At 40.6% G+C, this 14,467-nt stretch overlaps 1 protein-coding gene across 1 annotated transcript in view; it reads right to left on the reverse strand.

The window, feature by feature from the left end:
- UBR3 (ubiquitin protein ligase E3 component n-recognin 3) overlaps nt 1–14,467 on the reverse strand; it is a 185,166-nt gene that overhangs the window by 118,943 nt on the left and 51,756 nt on the right. Inside the window, 3 exon segments of the mRNA XM_079782590.1 lie at nt 1,489–1,555; nt 11,235–11,284; nt 12,032–12,175. Coding sequence (XP_079638716.1) covers nt 1,489–1,555; nt 11,235–11,284; nt 12,032–12,175 — 261 coding nt within the window.

Raw genomic sequence — 14,467 nt, forward strand, 5'->3', positions numbered from 1 at the left:
AATTATCTACTGGAAAGCCTATTTCTAAAACCAACTGCCACTCCTTGAAGGCTAAGGCTGTCTTGCTAATCTCTGAATCCTTGCCATACTTAGTCAACAGAAACATCTCAACATGTATATGATGAACCAATATGTTTAATACTTTAGCTATCTCTTTCACTTTCTCCAATTTTCCCCCTAAAAATGAACTAATTCTGACTATTAATCTCTGTTGGAGCAAATGATCTTGGGCTACTGCTCTGAATCATAATCTCTATATAAGGGCATCAAACGGATATAGCAAATATCAACTGTGAGTAGACTAGTTCAGTGATGGTGCTTAAGCAGGAACTGGAACTAGATGACAGATTTGAAGAAAACAGTATCACATGCACCAAAATATGCAGGTACAGCCATAACTACATTACAGTTCAAGTTGTCTTGCAGGATAACTTTGTAGAGTTTTTTTAATTAACCCGACCCAATTTTACAGTTTTCTATTGTTGAGTAAGTGTTCATACCACATCTCCCTCAGGTAATGAGTCTACCCCAACTCAGATGTATCTCAAGGACTCAGGTAAAAAATGGACAACTCGAGTAAGTCAAAGGGCCATATGGGTTTCTATTTTTTCAGGCATCACAGCTTCTCTGCTGCACCAGGGAGAAGGGAAGCATGATTGTACTAGTATGTTTGCATCCTGGACTGCAGACCAAATTTCACGCCCTTTGCTAGTAGCCCACAAGTTAAATGCAGCAGCCTAAGTAACTAAGAACACTTACAAAACGAGCCTAAACTAAAACTACCCGCTTGCTCCACCTTTCCAAGCAGTCCTAAATATTCCACAAGATATACTTAATCAGCACCAGAAATAAGAAGCTTCTTTTCATCAAAATATTATTTTAACCTCTGAAGACTCTAAGAGACCATATTAACCCAGACAATAGACCATGTTAAACTTTTGATCATGGCAAAAATCCAAAGTACAGGCTGTCAACTAGAAACCAGTACTCAATTGCCTAGCCAGTGTTGCTCAGTAGTTGAGCATCACCCCATGCACCAAGACGTCACTAGTTTGATTCCCGGTCAGGGCACATATATTTATTCATATTCTCTCTTTCACCATCTCTACCTTATTTGTCATTTTTCACTTTAAAATGCATACACCAGACTATAAAAAGATGTAATCCAAATTAAAACTGTACACCTAAAACACTGGCTCCAAATCAAAGAATTAATGAAATGACTTCTATTTTTCTGGCTCAAAAAAGATAATAAACATTTTATTTTAAAAAACATATAACAAAATCCCAATAGTAAGGGTTTTGCTTGCTTTTGAGGTCCCCCACAATCACCCCCTTAAAAACAGTTTCTCCATTATTCGACAAATATAATTAAATAAGTCTCTTTTCAAACATACTTCAGATGTCAATACGGATAGCCAATCAAGTGTTCTTAGTGATTAAGCATTTAGAAGCTTTTTATATAAGTTAAAAATAAAATATAAATACCTTTGGTGCTACTGCTTAGTTTGACCCTCTTTCTCTTGCCCAGACCTTGACTTCCATCCTGATCCTCCTGGAGGAAAACAGAATTAGCATTATAATAATGCTATTCATGAATTTATATATTTTACATAAATATATGTATGTTTATAAATGATTAAATATAATATAGTCATGCTTACATATTATTAATCAACACATTTTACTTTTCTGTCTTTGCTGTAATATCTTTTAATACTGCTAATTTTGATTAAATTATATAATGAAAATCCTTAGTATTAAAATATAAGTGCTCTTAAACTTAATCTTTCTTCTAATGCAAAATGCCAAAATAAAAATTTTCCTAACCTTATAAACATCATTTCATATGAACAAAGAAGCTGAAGGGGGAGTCAAGCTGATTGGCATAGGAAGAAAGGAGAGAAGAGGCAGAGGGCTAAAACAATCAATAAAGAAAAAGGCTTTGAAGAGTCTAAGACAAACAAAAGTCATAATCTGCACCTGGGGAAATCATTTGGATGCCCAGGAAAACATCTTGGAGTGGTTTGAGGCAGTCTCAAGGGATGGTACACTGCACCACAGCAACAGAGTGGGAAGCTAGGGAGTTGAGACAACGCAAAGGGAGGAGGAACAGAGGAAGCAGCCTGCCGATGGTGAAACCAAGGTGTGGCTAGGAGTGTGCATCGTAGGGAGGGAGCCCTGGGCACAGGTGCACATTTCTAATTTTCTTTAAATGTTGCTGAAAAGGCTCTTGCTATCTTTGTAGCTGAATTCAGGAGTTCTTCCCCTCCAGCTAAATGTTATAATTCCACTCCATTTTTCCAGCTTTCCTAAACTAGGAAATTACATATGAATTCAAAACTTCTATGCTATACTATCATTTTCCTATTTTCCAAACATATATGAGCCAACTGGTATTATAAGGACATGTATGGTAGCATTTTGGCATATAGTCTGTTGTGCTAACAATGGAGTTGGTGGCATATTAGAATGTAATACAAATTCCCAGATTTCTCAAGTAGAGCCCAGCAAATATTGAAAGCAGAAAAGTAGTCTCGGATTCATGCTGCTGCTGTTCTATCTACTATTATAGCTTCCTTGGCCTACACACCACAGTCTTAACTTCTGGTTTCTATCAAGTCCAGCATCAGTCCTCAGCGCCAGTCTGGGGTTTTCCAGAGCTACATTCCACATTTACTGAGCACTTTAATACGCCCTCCCTGTTAATCCCCACCCTTGCCAAGGCCTCCATTATAATCTACTGGGCAGCAGGATTGACAAACTACTACTCCTCCTCTGCCACCCTCACCCTTGCCATTGGAGAAACTCAACCAGAATGAAACTTGGAGCCTTAAAAGACAGAAAACAGATACAGGAATGTAAAATCAGCCTGGCCAGTGTGGCTCAGTTGGTTGGGCGTCATTCTGTGCACCCAATGGTTGCTGGCTCGATTCCCAGTCAGGGCACACGGTCAGGCTGTGGGCTTAATCCCCAGTGGGGGACGCGCAGGAGGCAGCTGATCGATGTTTCACTTTCACATCAATATTTCTCTCTCCCTCTCCTTTCCTCTCTCTCTCTCTCTAAATATCAATTTTTTAAAATCTTTTTAAGAAAAGAAAATAATGTTAAATCATGCCACAGGATCCAGGGGATCCCAAAGTTTGAGATTTTAGCTAATAGACATTTATTCTGAAACTGTTCTCCCAGCCCTGAGAAAAAAGACAAATTTGGAAAAACTATGTTATATCCCAGGTTAGGATTGCTTAATTATTTCTTTTTTAAAAATATATTTTTATTTTTTTATTATTTTTTTAATATATTTTATTGATTTTTCACAGAGAGAAAGGGAGATGGATAGAGAGCCAGAAACATCGATGAGAGAGATACATCAACCAGCTGCCTCCTGCACACGCCCCACCGGGGATGTGCCCGCAGTCAATGTACATGCCCTTGACCGGAATCGAACCTGGGACCCCTCAGTCCGCAGACCGACGCTCTATCCACTGAGCCAAACCGGTTTCGGCAAATATATTTTTATTGATTTCAGAGAGGAAGGGAGAGGAGAGATAGAAACATCAATGATGAGAATCATTGATCAGCTGCCTCCTGCACGCCCCCTACTGGGCATCGAGTCTGCAACCCAGGCATGTGCCCTGACTGGGAATTGGACCATGACCTCCTGGTTCATAGGTTAATGCTCAACCACTGAGCCACGCCACTGGGCAGCTTCATTATTTCAAATATAAACTTCCTATGAAAAGAATATCCTTGATCAAGCAGTAGTCTTGGAAATACAAAGTTATATTAATTTCCCAGTCTTATAGTCTAAAAGACAAGTAAAATTAGTCAGGCAAAGGAGGGGAACATCATTCCAAAAAAAGAAGACAGCATAAGCAAAGGTGCAATAACAAAAGTTCATAAACATAGACCAGTGAGGTAGGCTGGACAACATAATACACATCAGCCAAAGCAAGAAAAGGAGATTATCTCCATCTAAACTGGTGGGAAAATAGGTACTCTTATACACTGTTGGTAGCATTATACAATAGTACAATTTTCCTGAATGGCAATTTGTCAATATACTTGTCATAAGTCTTTAAAGTGTATTTATCATTGGAACAGAAATTCCAGTTCTAGAAATTTATCCTAGAGAAATAATCTGACAAGTAAATAGGAACTATATGTATAAGTATTCATCACATTTTATTTATAGCAGGGGAAAAAAGTCTTTGGCTTCCAACAACAAGGTACACAGTAAATAAATTATAGCATACTTTGTATCCTTTGAAGAAAAACAACGCTAGAGTTCTGAATTCACTTTGACCAGAGAGATGTTCAAAAACTATTATAAATGAGAAAAGGATCTCATATGTAGAATAGCATATGGAATATAAAACCATTTAAGTATTGGTAATATCTATATATATAAAAGCCTAAGCGGCCAGAACACTGGAACAACCAGTCACTATGATGCGCACTGACCACCAGGGGGCAGACTCTCAATGCAGGAGCTGCCCCCTGGTGGTCAGTGCGCTCCCACAGCCAACCTCCTGTGGCCAGCCAACCTCCCCTGGTCCCCCCCTGTGGCTGGCCAACCTCCCGTGGTCCCTCCCCCCGTCCGGCAGGCCCTGGCCAGCGGCCGGCAGCCGGCAGGAAGGCCCTGGCTAGCAGCTGGCAGCCGGCAGGAAGGCCCCAGCCAGCAGTCAGCAGGAAGGCCCTAGCTGGCAGCTGGCAGGAAGGCCCTGGACAGCAGCTGGCAGCCGAAAGGAAGGCCCCGGCTGGCAGCCAGAATGCCCCAATAGGCCCTGATCACCGGCCAGGCCTACGGACCCCACACGTGCACAAATTTCATGCACCAGGCCTCTAGTACACTAATAAAATCTGTTACTAGTAAAGCATACTCCTTGTTATAAATGTTCAAAAACACCATTAGTGAAAAAGGCAGAATGCAGAATAGCACATATACATGAAACCCTTAAAATATACTATATATGGGGTGGTTAAAAGTGAGTTCACAGTTGTTGGTATGAAAATAATACAATAATTAATAAATAATAATATAAGAATAAATTGTTTGTGTACTTACAACTGTAAGCCTGCTTTGCCCACCCCAGTATAAAAATGTTAGAATAGAGGTGTCTTACAGTTAAGACACCTCTAAGTGATAATAATAATAGGTAATCCTCGCTAATAAAATGGTAATATGCAAATTAACCATCACTCCGCTACATAAGCCACGCCCACCAGCCAATCAGGGTGAGTATGCAAATTAACCCCAATCCAAGATGGCTACAGCCACAGAGAGCAAGGTTTCCCAGGTAACAGAGCAAGCCAAGCTTTCCATAGCCGTTGCAGGCCTAAGCCTCCACTCAAGCTACAAAGTTTCAATTATAGAAGGTAAACAAATTCAAACAAATGGCAACAGAATGGAGCTTGAGAGAGCAGGCCAGGGTTGCCAGCGGCAACAGGGGAAGCAAAGCTTTCTGCACACCCTGGCCGGGCTCACCCACTTAAGGCTACAAAGTTTCAATTGTAGAAGGTGAATTAACTGCCACAGAAATGGCTGCCGCCCCAGGCTACAAAGTTTCAATTGTAGAAGGAAAATAAATTCCAGATACCAGGGCCTCCACTTAGGTTGCCAGGGGGCGTGGCTGGCCTGCAAACCACCACAGGCCCCTCGCTCAGGCCGCCCCACACCCCAAGGGAACCCCCACCCTTATCTGTAACACCCTTCAGGGCAAACCAGCTGGCCCCCACCCGTGCACCAGGCCTCTATCCTATCTAATAAAAGAGTAATATACAGATTGATCATCACTGCAACACACAATATAGCTGCCCCCATGTGGTCAAAGATCCTGCCCCCATGTGGACACAAGATGGCCAGCAGGAGAGGGCAGTTGGGAGGCACCCGGCCTGCAAGGGAGGGCAGTTGTGAGGGACCAGGCCTGCAAGGGAGGGCAGTTGAGAGGGACCAGGCTTGCAAGGGAGGGCAATTGGAGGTGATCAACCCTGCAGGAGAGGGCAGTTAGGGGTGACCAGGCTGGCAGAGGAGGGAAGTTGGGGGCAAACAGGCTGGCAGGGGAGCAGTTAAGCATCAACCAGGCTGGCAGCGGAGTGGTTAGGGGGTGATCAGGCTGGCAGGCAGAAGCGGTTAGGGGCAATCAGGAAGGCAGGCAGGCAAGCAGTTGGGAGCCAGCAGTCCTGGATTGTGAGAGGGATGTCCGACTGCCCGTTTAGGCCCGAATTTCGTGCACCGGGCTTCTAGTTTTATTATATTTTTGTTAATGTCTATTTTCTCTTTACTCTATAATGAATATGGTCTAAGTTAATTTTTTAATAGTCTATTAATTTTTAGAGAGAGAAAGGTGAGGGAGAGATAGAAACACCAATGTGAGAGCACAACATCAATCAGGTGCCTCCAGCATGCTCCCCAACAGGGGATCAAGCCCACAAGCCAGGCATGTGCCCTTGACTGGGAACTGAACCAGCAACTTCCTGGTGCACAGAACAATGCCCAACAAACTGAGTCACACTAGTATTTTAAATACTAGTTCAGATTTCCAATCCTAATTGCAATAACCGGCCCAACATAATGGGCTACTGTGCTATTTATTACAACTCCATCACTAACTAGAAGAAATTCACTAGCCTGAGTGAATCAGTTAATTCTATGGAATTCAGCTTCCTCTTCCATAAATAGATTAAGCAAGACAGACTTTAAGGTCACTTTTAGTTTTAATATTTTTAATGTTTATAACCTTTAAATTGCCTCCTCCTAATTCTCATTTTTGCTTTGTTATAAGATTTTTCTTTTTCTAACTCAAGATATAAAAGTCAGAAAGCAAAGACTTTGTAGTATATAAATCAATAAAACAAATGAATGTTTTTGTTTTATAATAAAAACTAGAAGCCCGGTGCACGAAATTCGTGCACGGCGGGGGGTTGTCCCTCAACCCAGCCTGTACCCTCTCCAATCTGGGACTCCTGGAGGGATGTCCGACTGCCCGTTTAGGCCCGATCCTGGTGGGATCGGGCCTAAACGGGCAGTCGGACATCCCTCTCACAATCCAGGACTGCTGGCTCCCAACTGCTTGCCTGCCTGCCTTCCTGATTGCCCCTAACCGCTTCTGCCTGCCAGCCTGATCACCCCCTAACCACTCCGCTGCCAGCCTGGTTGATGCTTAACTGCTCCCCTGCCAGCCTGTTTGCCCCCAACTTCCCTCCTCTGCCAGCCTGGTCACCCCTAACTGCCCTCTCCTGCAGGGTTGATCACCTCCAATTGCCCTCCCTTGCAAGCCTGGTCCCTCTCAACTGCCCTCCCTTGCAGGCCTGGTCCCTCACAACTGCCCTCTCCTGCTGGCCATCTTGTGGTGGCCATCTTGTGTCCACATGGGGGCAGGATCTTTGACCACATGGGGGCAGCTATATTGTGTGTTGCAGTGATGATCAATCTGTATATTACTCTTTTATTAGATAAGATAGAGGCCTGGTGCACGGGTGGGGGCCAGCTGGTTTGTCCTGAAGGGTGTCCCAGATCAGGGTGGGGTTCCCTTGGGGCGTGGGGTGGCCTGAGCGAGGGGCCTGTGGTGGTTTGCAGGCCGGCCACGCCCCCTGGCAACCTAAGTGGAGGCCCTGGTATCTGGGATTTATTTTCCTTCTACAATTGAAACTTTGTAGCCTGGAGCAGAGCCAAGCCTGCTGTTCCCTCCGGGGCGGCAGCCATCTCTGTGGCAGTTAATTCACCTTCTACAGTTGAAACTTTGTTGCCTTAAGCGGGTGAGCCCGGCCAGGGTGTGCTTTAAAGCTTTGCTTCCCCTGTTGCCGCCGGCAACCCTGGCCTGCTCTCTCAAGCTCCATTCTGTTGCCATTTGTTTGAATTTGTTTACCTTCTATAATTGAAACTTTGTAGCTTGAGTGGAGGCTTAGGCCTGCAACGGCTATGGAAAGCTTGGCTTGCTCTGTTACCTGGGAAACCTTGCTTTCTGTGGCTGTAGCCATCTTGGTTTGGGTTAATTTGCATACTCGCCCTGATTGGCTGGTGGGCGTGGCTTGGCTGGTGGGCATGGCTTATGTAGCGGAGTGATGGTTAATTTGCATATTACCAATTTATTAGAGAAGATTATGATCACAATCTTAAAACGGAAAATTTCCTGACTTTATCACTAAAACTCTTCTATGATTGCCCTGGGTAGTGATCTTATCTCTATACTTTTCCAAACTTTTCACTTTAAATATTTGTGTGTGACTTTTATAATAAGGAAGAAATACAATCTATAAAAATTCCAAATATACATACCCTGTAGCCTAGCAATTCCATAACTTAGAAAACTATATGCACATCTGCACAAAAATAAATGTAAGCATTATCTTCAAATAAAAAACTGAAAATTAAGAAAATGATTGGATAAACTGCACAATACTATATACCAGTAATAAAGAGTATTGACAAAGATGGATTAACACAATACATTATAGTGGAAATAACAGGACACAAAATAGTGTAACCTTTTTTATTTACTCACACACACTATACATTTCTATAAGCACATAGTTATTTCACTACAACAGAAAATGGTCTGTCAAGGTCAGCCAAACTATTAACTGTAACCCAAAGGTGATTTTTATTTTATCTGAATTGTCTGGCAAAGCAACTACCATGTATTCACTTGTGCATTATTTAGTTAATTTTAATGTAATTTTTAAATATAAACTTCATTACTTTTAAACCATGCTTTAGTAAACCAATTCCTCTGAAAAGATGAGCAGAAATACCTACAATATGACCCATAAGAGTTCAAAAATTCTAATACTTGAACCCTTTCTACACATAAAGGACTAGGACAGAAAACATTTATCAAGTGCCTAATTTGTGTTGGTCCATGATAGGTACTTTACATATGTTATCCCATAACTAAAAGTTTGATTATAAAATGTGATCTAGGGATCAAATATGATTTAGGGATTAAACTACTTTTAAATATTTAAGGTAAATATACATTACATGCTCTAAAATTACATTTTCTCAGCTATCACAAAAATAGTGCATTATGAGGATAGGTGTTGAAATGAAGTATTTTAAAGTTATCACCATCAAAAAATATTTACTATGATATTCACACTGAGCCAGAATCATAATTAAGGAGCAAATGATTATATATATATATCACAGAAGTTAAATAATCTAAGAGGAATGAAGAGAGAAGAAAGGACTTAAAGAAGGACAGATGAGAAGTAATGGTGATGAACAAAAACCACATTTCAAATCCTCTGATATTGCTGTAGGAATTACTTCCAGAAGAGATTTAAAAGCCTCCTTTACCCATGCACACAAAAGGATCTCCTTTTAGCATCTATACTAATAAAAGGGTAATATGCTAATTAGACTGGGAGACCTTCCGGGAGACCTTCCGGACAAAGCCATGGTGGCAGGGCCGAGGCAGAAGTGATTAGGGGCAATCAGGCCAGGAGGGGAGGGCAGTTGGGGGTGATCAGGCCGGCAGAGGGGAAGGCAGTTGGGGGCAAGCAGGCCGGCCACTTGGGGGTGAGCAGGCAGGCAGTAGGGGGGCAGTTGGGGGCAATCAGGCTGGCAGGGGGGGGGGCAGTTGGGGGCAATCAGGCCAGTGGGGGGGAGGGGCAGTTGGGGGCAAGCAGGCCAGCAGGCAGAGTGGTTAGGGACGAGCAGGCAGGCAGGCAGGTGAGCAGTCAGGAGCCAGTAGTCCTGGATTGCGAGAGGGATGTCCGACTGCCGGTTTATTGGAGAGGGTGCAGGCCGGGCTGAGGGACACCCCCACCCCACCCCACACCCCATGCACGAATTTTGTGCACCAGGCCACTAGTTCTATCATAAAATATGGCATTGTTGTGATGCAATTATGTACTACTAAAGGCCTAATGCATGAAATTCGTGCACTCGGGGGGCGGTCCCTCAGCCCGGCCTGTGTCCTCTTGCGTCCAGGACCCCTCGGGGGATGTCCGACTGATGGCTTAGTACACTCAGCCTAAGCCAGCAGTCGCAGTCGGACTATCCTTAGCGCTGCTGCGGAGGCGGGAGAGGCTTCCACCACCGCCACTGTGCTCACCAGCTGTGAGCCCAGCTACTGGCTGAACTGTGCTCCCCCTGTGGGAGTGCACTGACCACCAGGGGGCAGCTCCTGCGTTGAGCATCTGCCCCTGGTGGTCAGTGCATGTCATAGCCACCAGCTGTTCCGCTGTTGATTTGCATATTAGCCTTTTATTATATAGGATTAAAGTCTCCACTGGCAATTTAAAAGCTAATCTGGAGAGCTTAGACCAAGACAAAAATAAATGTTACTTCTTTCCTAGACACAGAAGAAAATATCTGTGTTGAAAATCAGCTTTTCACATGCCTAGAAATCAAATCCAATTCATGTAAATAAAGTAGAATTGTTAGCAAGGCTGTTGGATGCATAATGCTAGGTATGCTAAAATAATATGAAGATTTTAATCAACAATATAAATACAAACATAAAATTATAGATTTTTCAAGATTATATCAAGATATTTAGATTATTTTAATAAAGTGCTCTGTAACATCAATAAACCATTTCATTATGTAATAGTTTTCTAAAGTTTCTACTGGCAATAGATACAAGTAGAAACTCCTTTCCTATCTGCCTGGCTTTAGTCAAGGAAGTGCACATGCACCCATTCATATTCAACTAAGTATTCTCAGATCTTACCTTTTGAGAAGCCATTCCACCTCACCACAACAGTAATGTTATAAAGAACTTACTAGAAATATTTATTATATTAATAAGCACTATTAAAATTGAATTTTCAAATTGACATTCTATTTTCCTGTACATTGCTTTTTAAAATAATCCTTGACATATTAGGTGTAACTTAGTTATGTGATTAGAAAAGCAGTTACATTTCATATTCTTTTAATAAGTTACTCTAGACTTCTCTAAATTTCTTAAGACAATTTCATTGTACTTATAACAGCAATTTGGATAAATTTTGGGATACCTTCCTAGGAGAAATCTCTATCTCTATCTCCCACTTCTAAACTATTAAAAGAGAAATTAATTATAAACAAATAAAAATCTAGTTGTAGTAATACTTGTTCTGTCACTAAGTAATTATATGATCGTGGCTAAGTTATTCCATTCTGAGCATCAGTGTCCTTGTCTACATAATTAAGAATTTAAACTAGATAATATCCACAAATCTGTACAGTTTTAAAACTTTTTAAATTCTATTTTTAAAAAGTTTTAAATTGTAAATCTCACCTCATCTGAAGAATCTAGTTGTCCCAATGTCCCTGTTGCACCTGCAAAACCTTTGAAAAGGAAAAGAAAAGTTGCCCTTCATAGTTGTTACATAATGCTTTACTTGCTACATCACAATATCAAAAGCTAACTTTTGTTATATTAAGACACCTCATTCTAACAGTTATCTTGGCAAAGTTCAACATTTATCTTTAATAAATTTGGACCTAATACTTTATATACTTTATATACTTTATACTTTCAATAGGAAATCCCAGTGAAAACACAAATATAATCATCACAAATGGTATTTCAAAAGTATCCCTATTTTTTCCCCTTTTTATTAAATTTATTTGGGTGACACTGGTTAACAAAATTATATAGGTTTCAGGTGCACAATTCTACAACCCATCATCTGTACACTGTATTGTGTGTTCATCACCCCAAGTCAAGTCTTCATCCATCACCATTTATCATCCCCCTTCTCCACACAACTCCCTTCCCTCTAGCAATCACCACACTGTTGTCCCTGTCCAGAAGTTTTTTCCTTTTTGCTCAATTTCTCCACACCCCCAAAACCCCACCCCCAACCTTTTTAGTTTTAAACTATGGTTTACTAAAATTCTGGGCTACTCTTAAATATAACAATTGCTACATTTTTTTACTAGTTAGAAAATCTTTAAACTTTTATTACTTTCCTTACGAAGAATGACACATTATTTAAATTTCTCCAATAATGAGTAAAGTTGGAAGGGGGTTATTTTGTTTGTTTTAATACAGGAAAGTTATCATTATCCAAATTACATATTTAGACAAACCTTGAACTGCCAGAGTGCTAGTGCCAGCAGATGGCTCCTGAATACCATATACAAGTTTATCCTCAGGATAAGTAAGTCCAGAGCTCTTCAAAGCTATAAGGTACTTTTCGTGACTTTTCTTTGCACAAGTATTTTCTCCAAGACCTAATATTTAAAACAAATTTAAAATAGGATTAAAATATTCCATTTGAAATATAAGTACAGTCAACTCAGTCACTAATATATATATTATATATCTATAAATAGGTGAATATGCTATTGAAGGGAGAACCCTAGAATGAATTATATAAAATAGTTTCACACCTTTTTCTACTCATGTTTGACATTAACAATCCCAGAATGTACAGCACATGTAACAAATAATGAAACCTACTAAGTAATTGAACATCTAAAATATGCCAGAGATTATATATAAGGCACAGAGGGGGCAAAGATTAATAAGGCATGATTCCTGCCTTCAACAAATTAGTGGTAGAGAAAGACAGATAATATGGTAAAAGACAATTATGTAGCAGACTTCATCATTTGGTTTGATAACCTGTGTTCTAATACTGTGCAACCAACTTACCCAAAGCAGAGTACTTAGGACAGGCTTCCTGGAGAAGATAATCCCTGGGTAAAATTTTAAAATATTACAACTGAAATTACTGTTAACTCCTGTTTTATTATCATATTTAAGGTATTAAAAGTATAATTTCTACAGAAGTATCAGTTAAAACTAATTTATTCCAAAAAATACTGAAAAGTTTAGGTTCTAGAATTGAACAATCCTAAAACTTTCACTTTAGCATTTCAGCTTATTAATTACTGCCAATTTTTCTATTGTTTTGCTTTTAACCTTTTGCACTCAGATGTCGAGATTAAAATTACTCTTTGAATGTATCAATAATCCTATCTAATAAAAGAGTTATATGCAGATTGACCATCACTCCAAAACACAAGATGGCTGCCCCCATGTGGACACAAGATGGCCGCCACAAGATGGCCAGCAGGGGAGGGCAGTTGGGAGGGACCAGGCCTGCAAGGGAGGGCAGTTGGGGGTGACCAAGTTGGCAGAGGAGGGAAGTTGGGGGCAAACAGGCTGGCAGGGGAGCAGTTAGGCATCAATCAGGCTGGCAGGGGAGTGGTTAGGGGATGATCAGGCTGGCAGGCAGAAGCGGTTAGGGGCAATCAGGAAGGCAGGCAGGTGAGCAGTTGGGAGCCAGCAGTCCTGGATTGTGAGAGGGATGTCCGACTGCCCGTTTAGGCCCGATCGGGATCGGGCCTAAACGGGCAGTCGGACATCCCTCGAGGGGTCCCAGATTGGAGAGGGTGCAGGCTGGGCTGAGGGACACCCCCCCTTGCACGAATTTCGTGCACCGGGCCTCTAGTTTGAAATATAAAAAAATCCAAATAAATAAGTTTGTATGAAAAGAAACTCCAGTTTTTTATTCTACTGCCGCGCTTTGTAAAATCTGGGGTATTTAAAAAATTAAATCCTGAGTAGAATAAAGGAATCGAGAAAAAAGCGAGTGCAAAGGGTTAATATATTATGGAAGATGAATAATAGTAAAAGAAAACACTAATATTTAAGAATTCCTTAAAAGAAAAAAATCATTATCTGTCTGAAAGCCAAATTACCATGGCATTTGCCACCTCTTTAGGCAGACTGTGTATCTTAACCTTTTGCACTCGGATGTCAAGTGTGACTCGACACGATTAGCATTAGAATAAAGGAATCGAGAAAAAAACAAGCGAGTGCAAAGGGTTAAATTAAGATCTCAGCCTCTCTGATTATAAAAAGGTATAAATGTGTTTCTTTAGTATTTGCTGAGTTTTATTTCCTCTCTTTACTAGCTTCAATAACTGCAATAGAACAGTTTTATTTTGTTTTTTAAATCTCTGTCCAATCTCTCTGAGCTGGTATAAAAAAAAAAAAACTCCAACACAGACTAAATAGATAGGAATTAAAAACAACCATAATTAGTTTGCAAAGAATAAAGAACTTGTAGTGTTCTATGTAAGAAATGACTAAATGTCTCCTCAGTAATAAAAGACACATATTTATCTCAATAAGATAGATTTGTAATACCTTTTAGTTAACAAAATATATTTCATCAATCTCTCACAAGCCTGAAAAAAAAGTGAATATATAAAATCTTACATGGTCCATGAGCATCTACCTAATGTAGAACAAGCCTAATACAGTAGCCTTTCTTTGTACCACTATCCCCATAACATTCATTTCATTTCAACTACACTAGCCTTTTTTATTCCTTTTTTAAAAATAAGCTCATTTTCACCCATAAATATTCCCACATGTACATTGTATTGTGATATTCTTTATATTTATCCTGTTTGGGGTTCATTAAACATCTTGTATCAATAAGTCTATATTTCTTCATCTAATTTGGGGAATTGTAGTCATGATTTCTCCAAATGTTTTTTAATGCCCCC

Source organism: Cnephaeus nilssonii (genome assembly GCF_951640355.1).
Source record: "Cnephaeus nilssonii genome assembly, chromosome: 10".
Classification (NCBI taxonomy): domain Eukaryota; kingdom Metazoa; phylum Chordata; class Mammalia; order Chiroptera; family Vespertilionidae; genus Cnephaeus; species Cnephaeus nilssonii.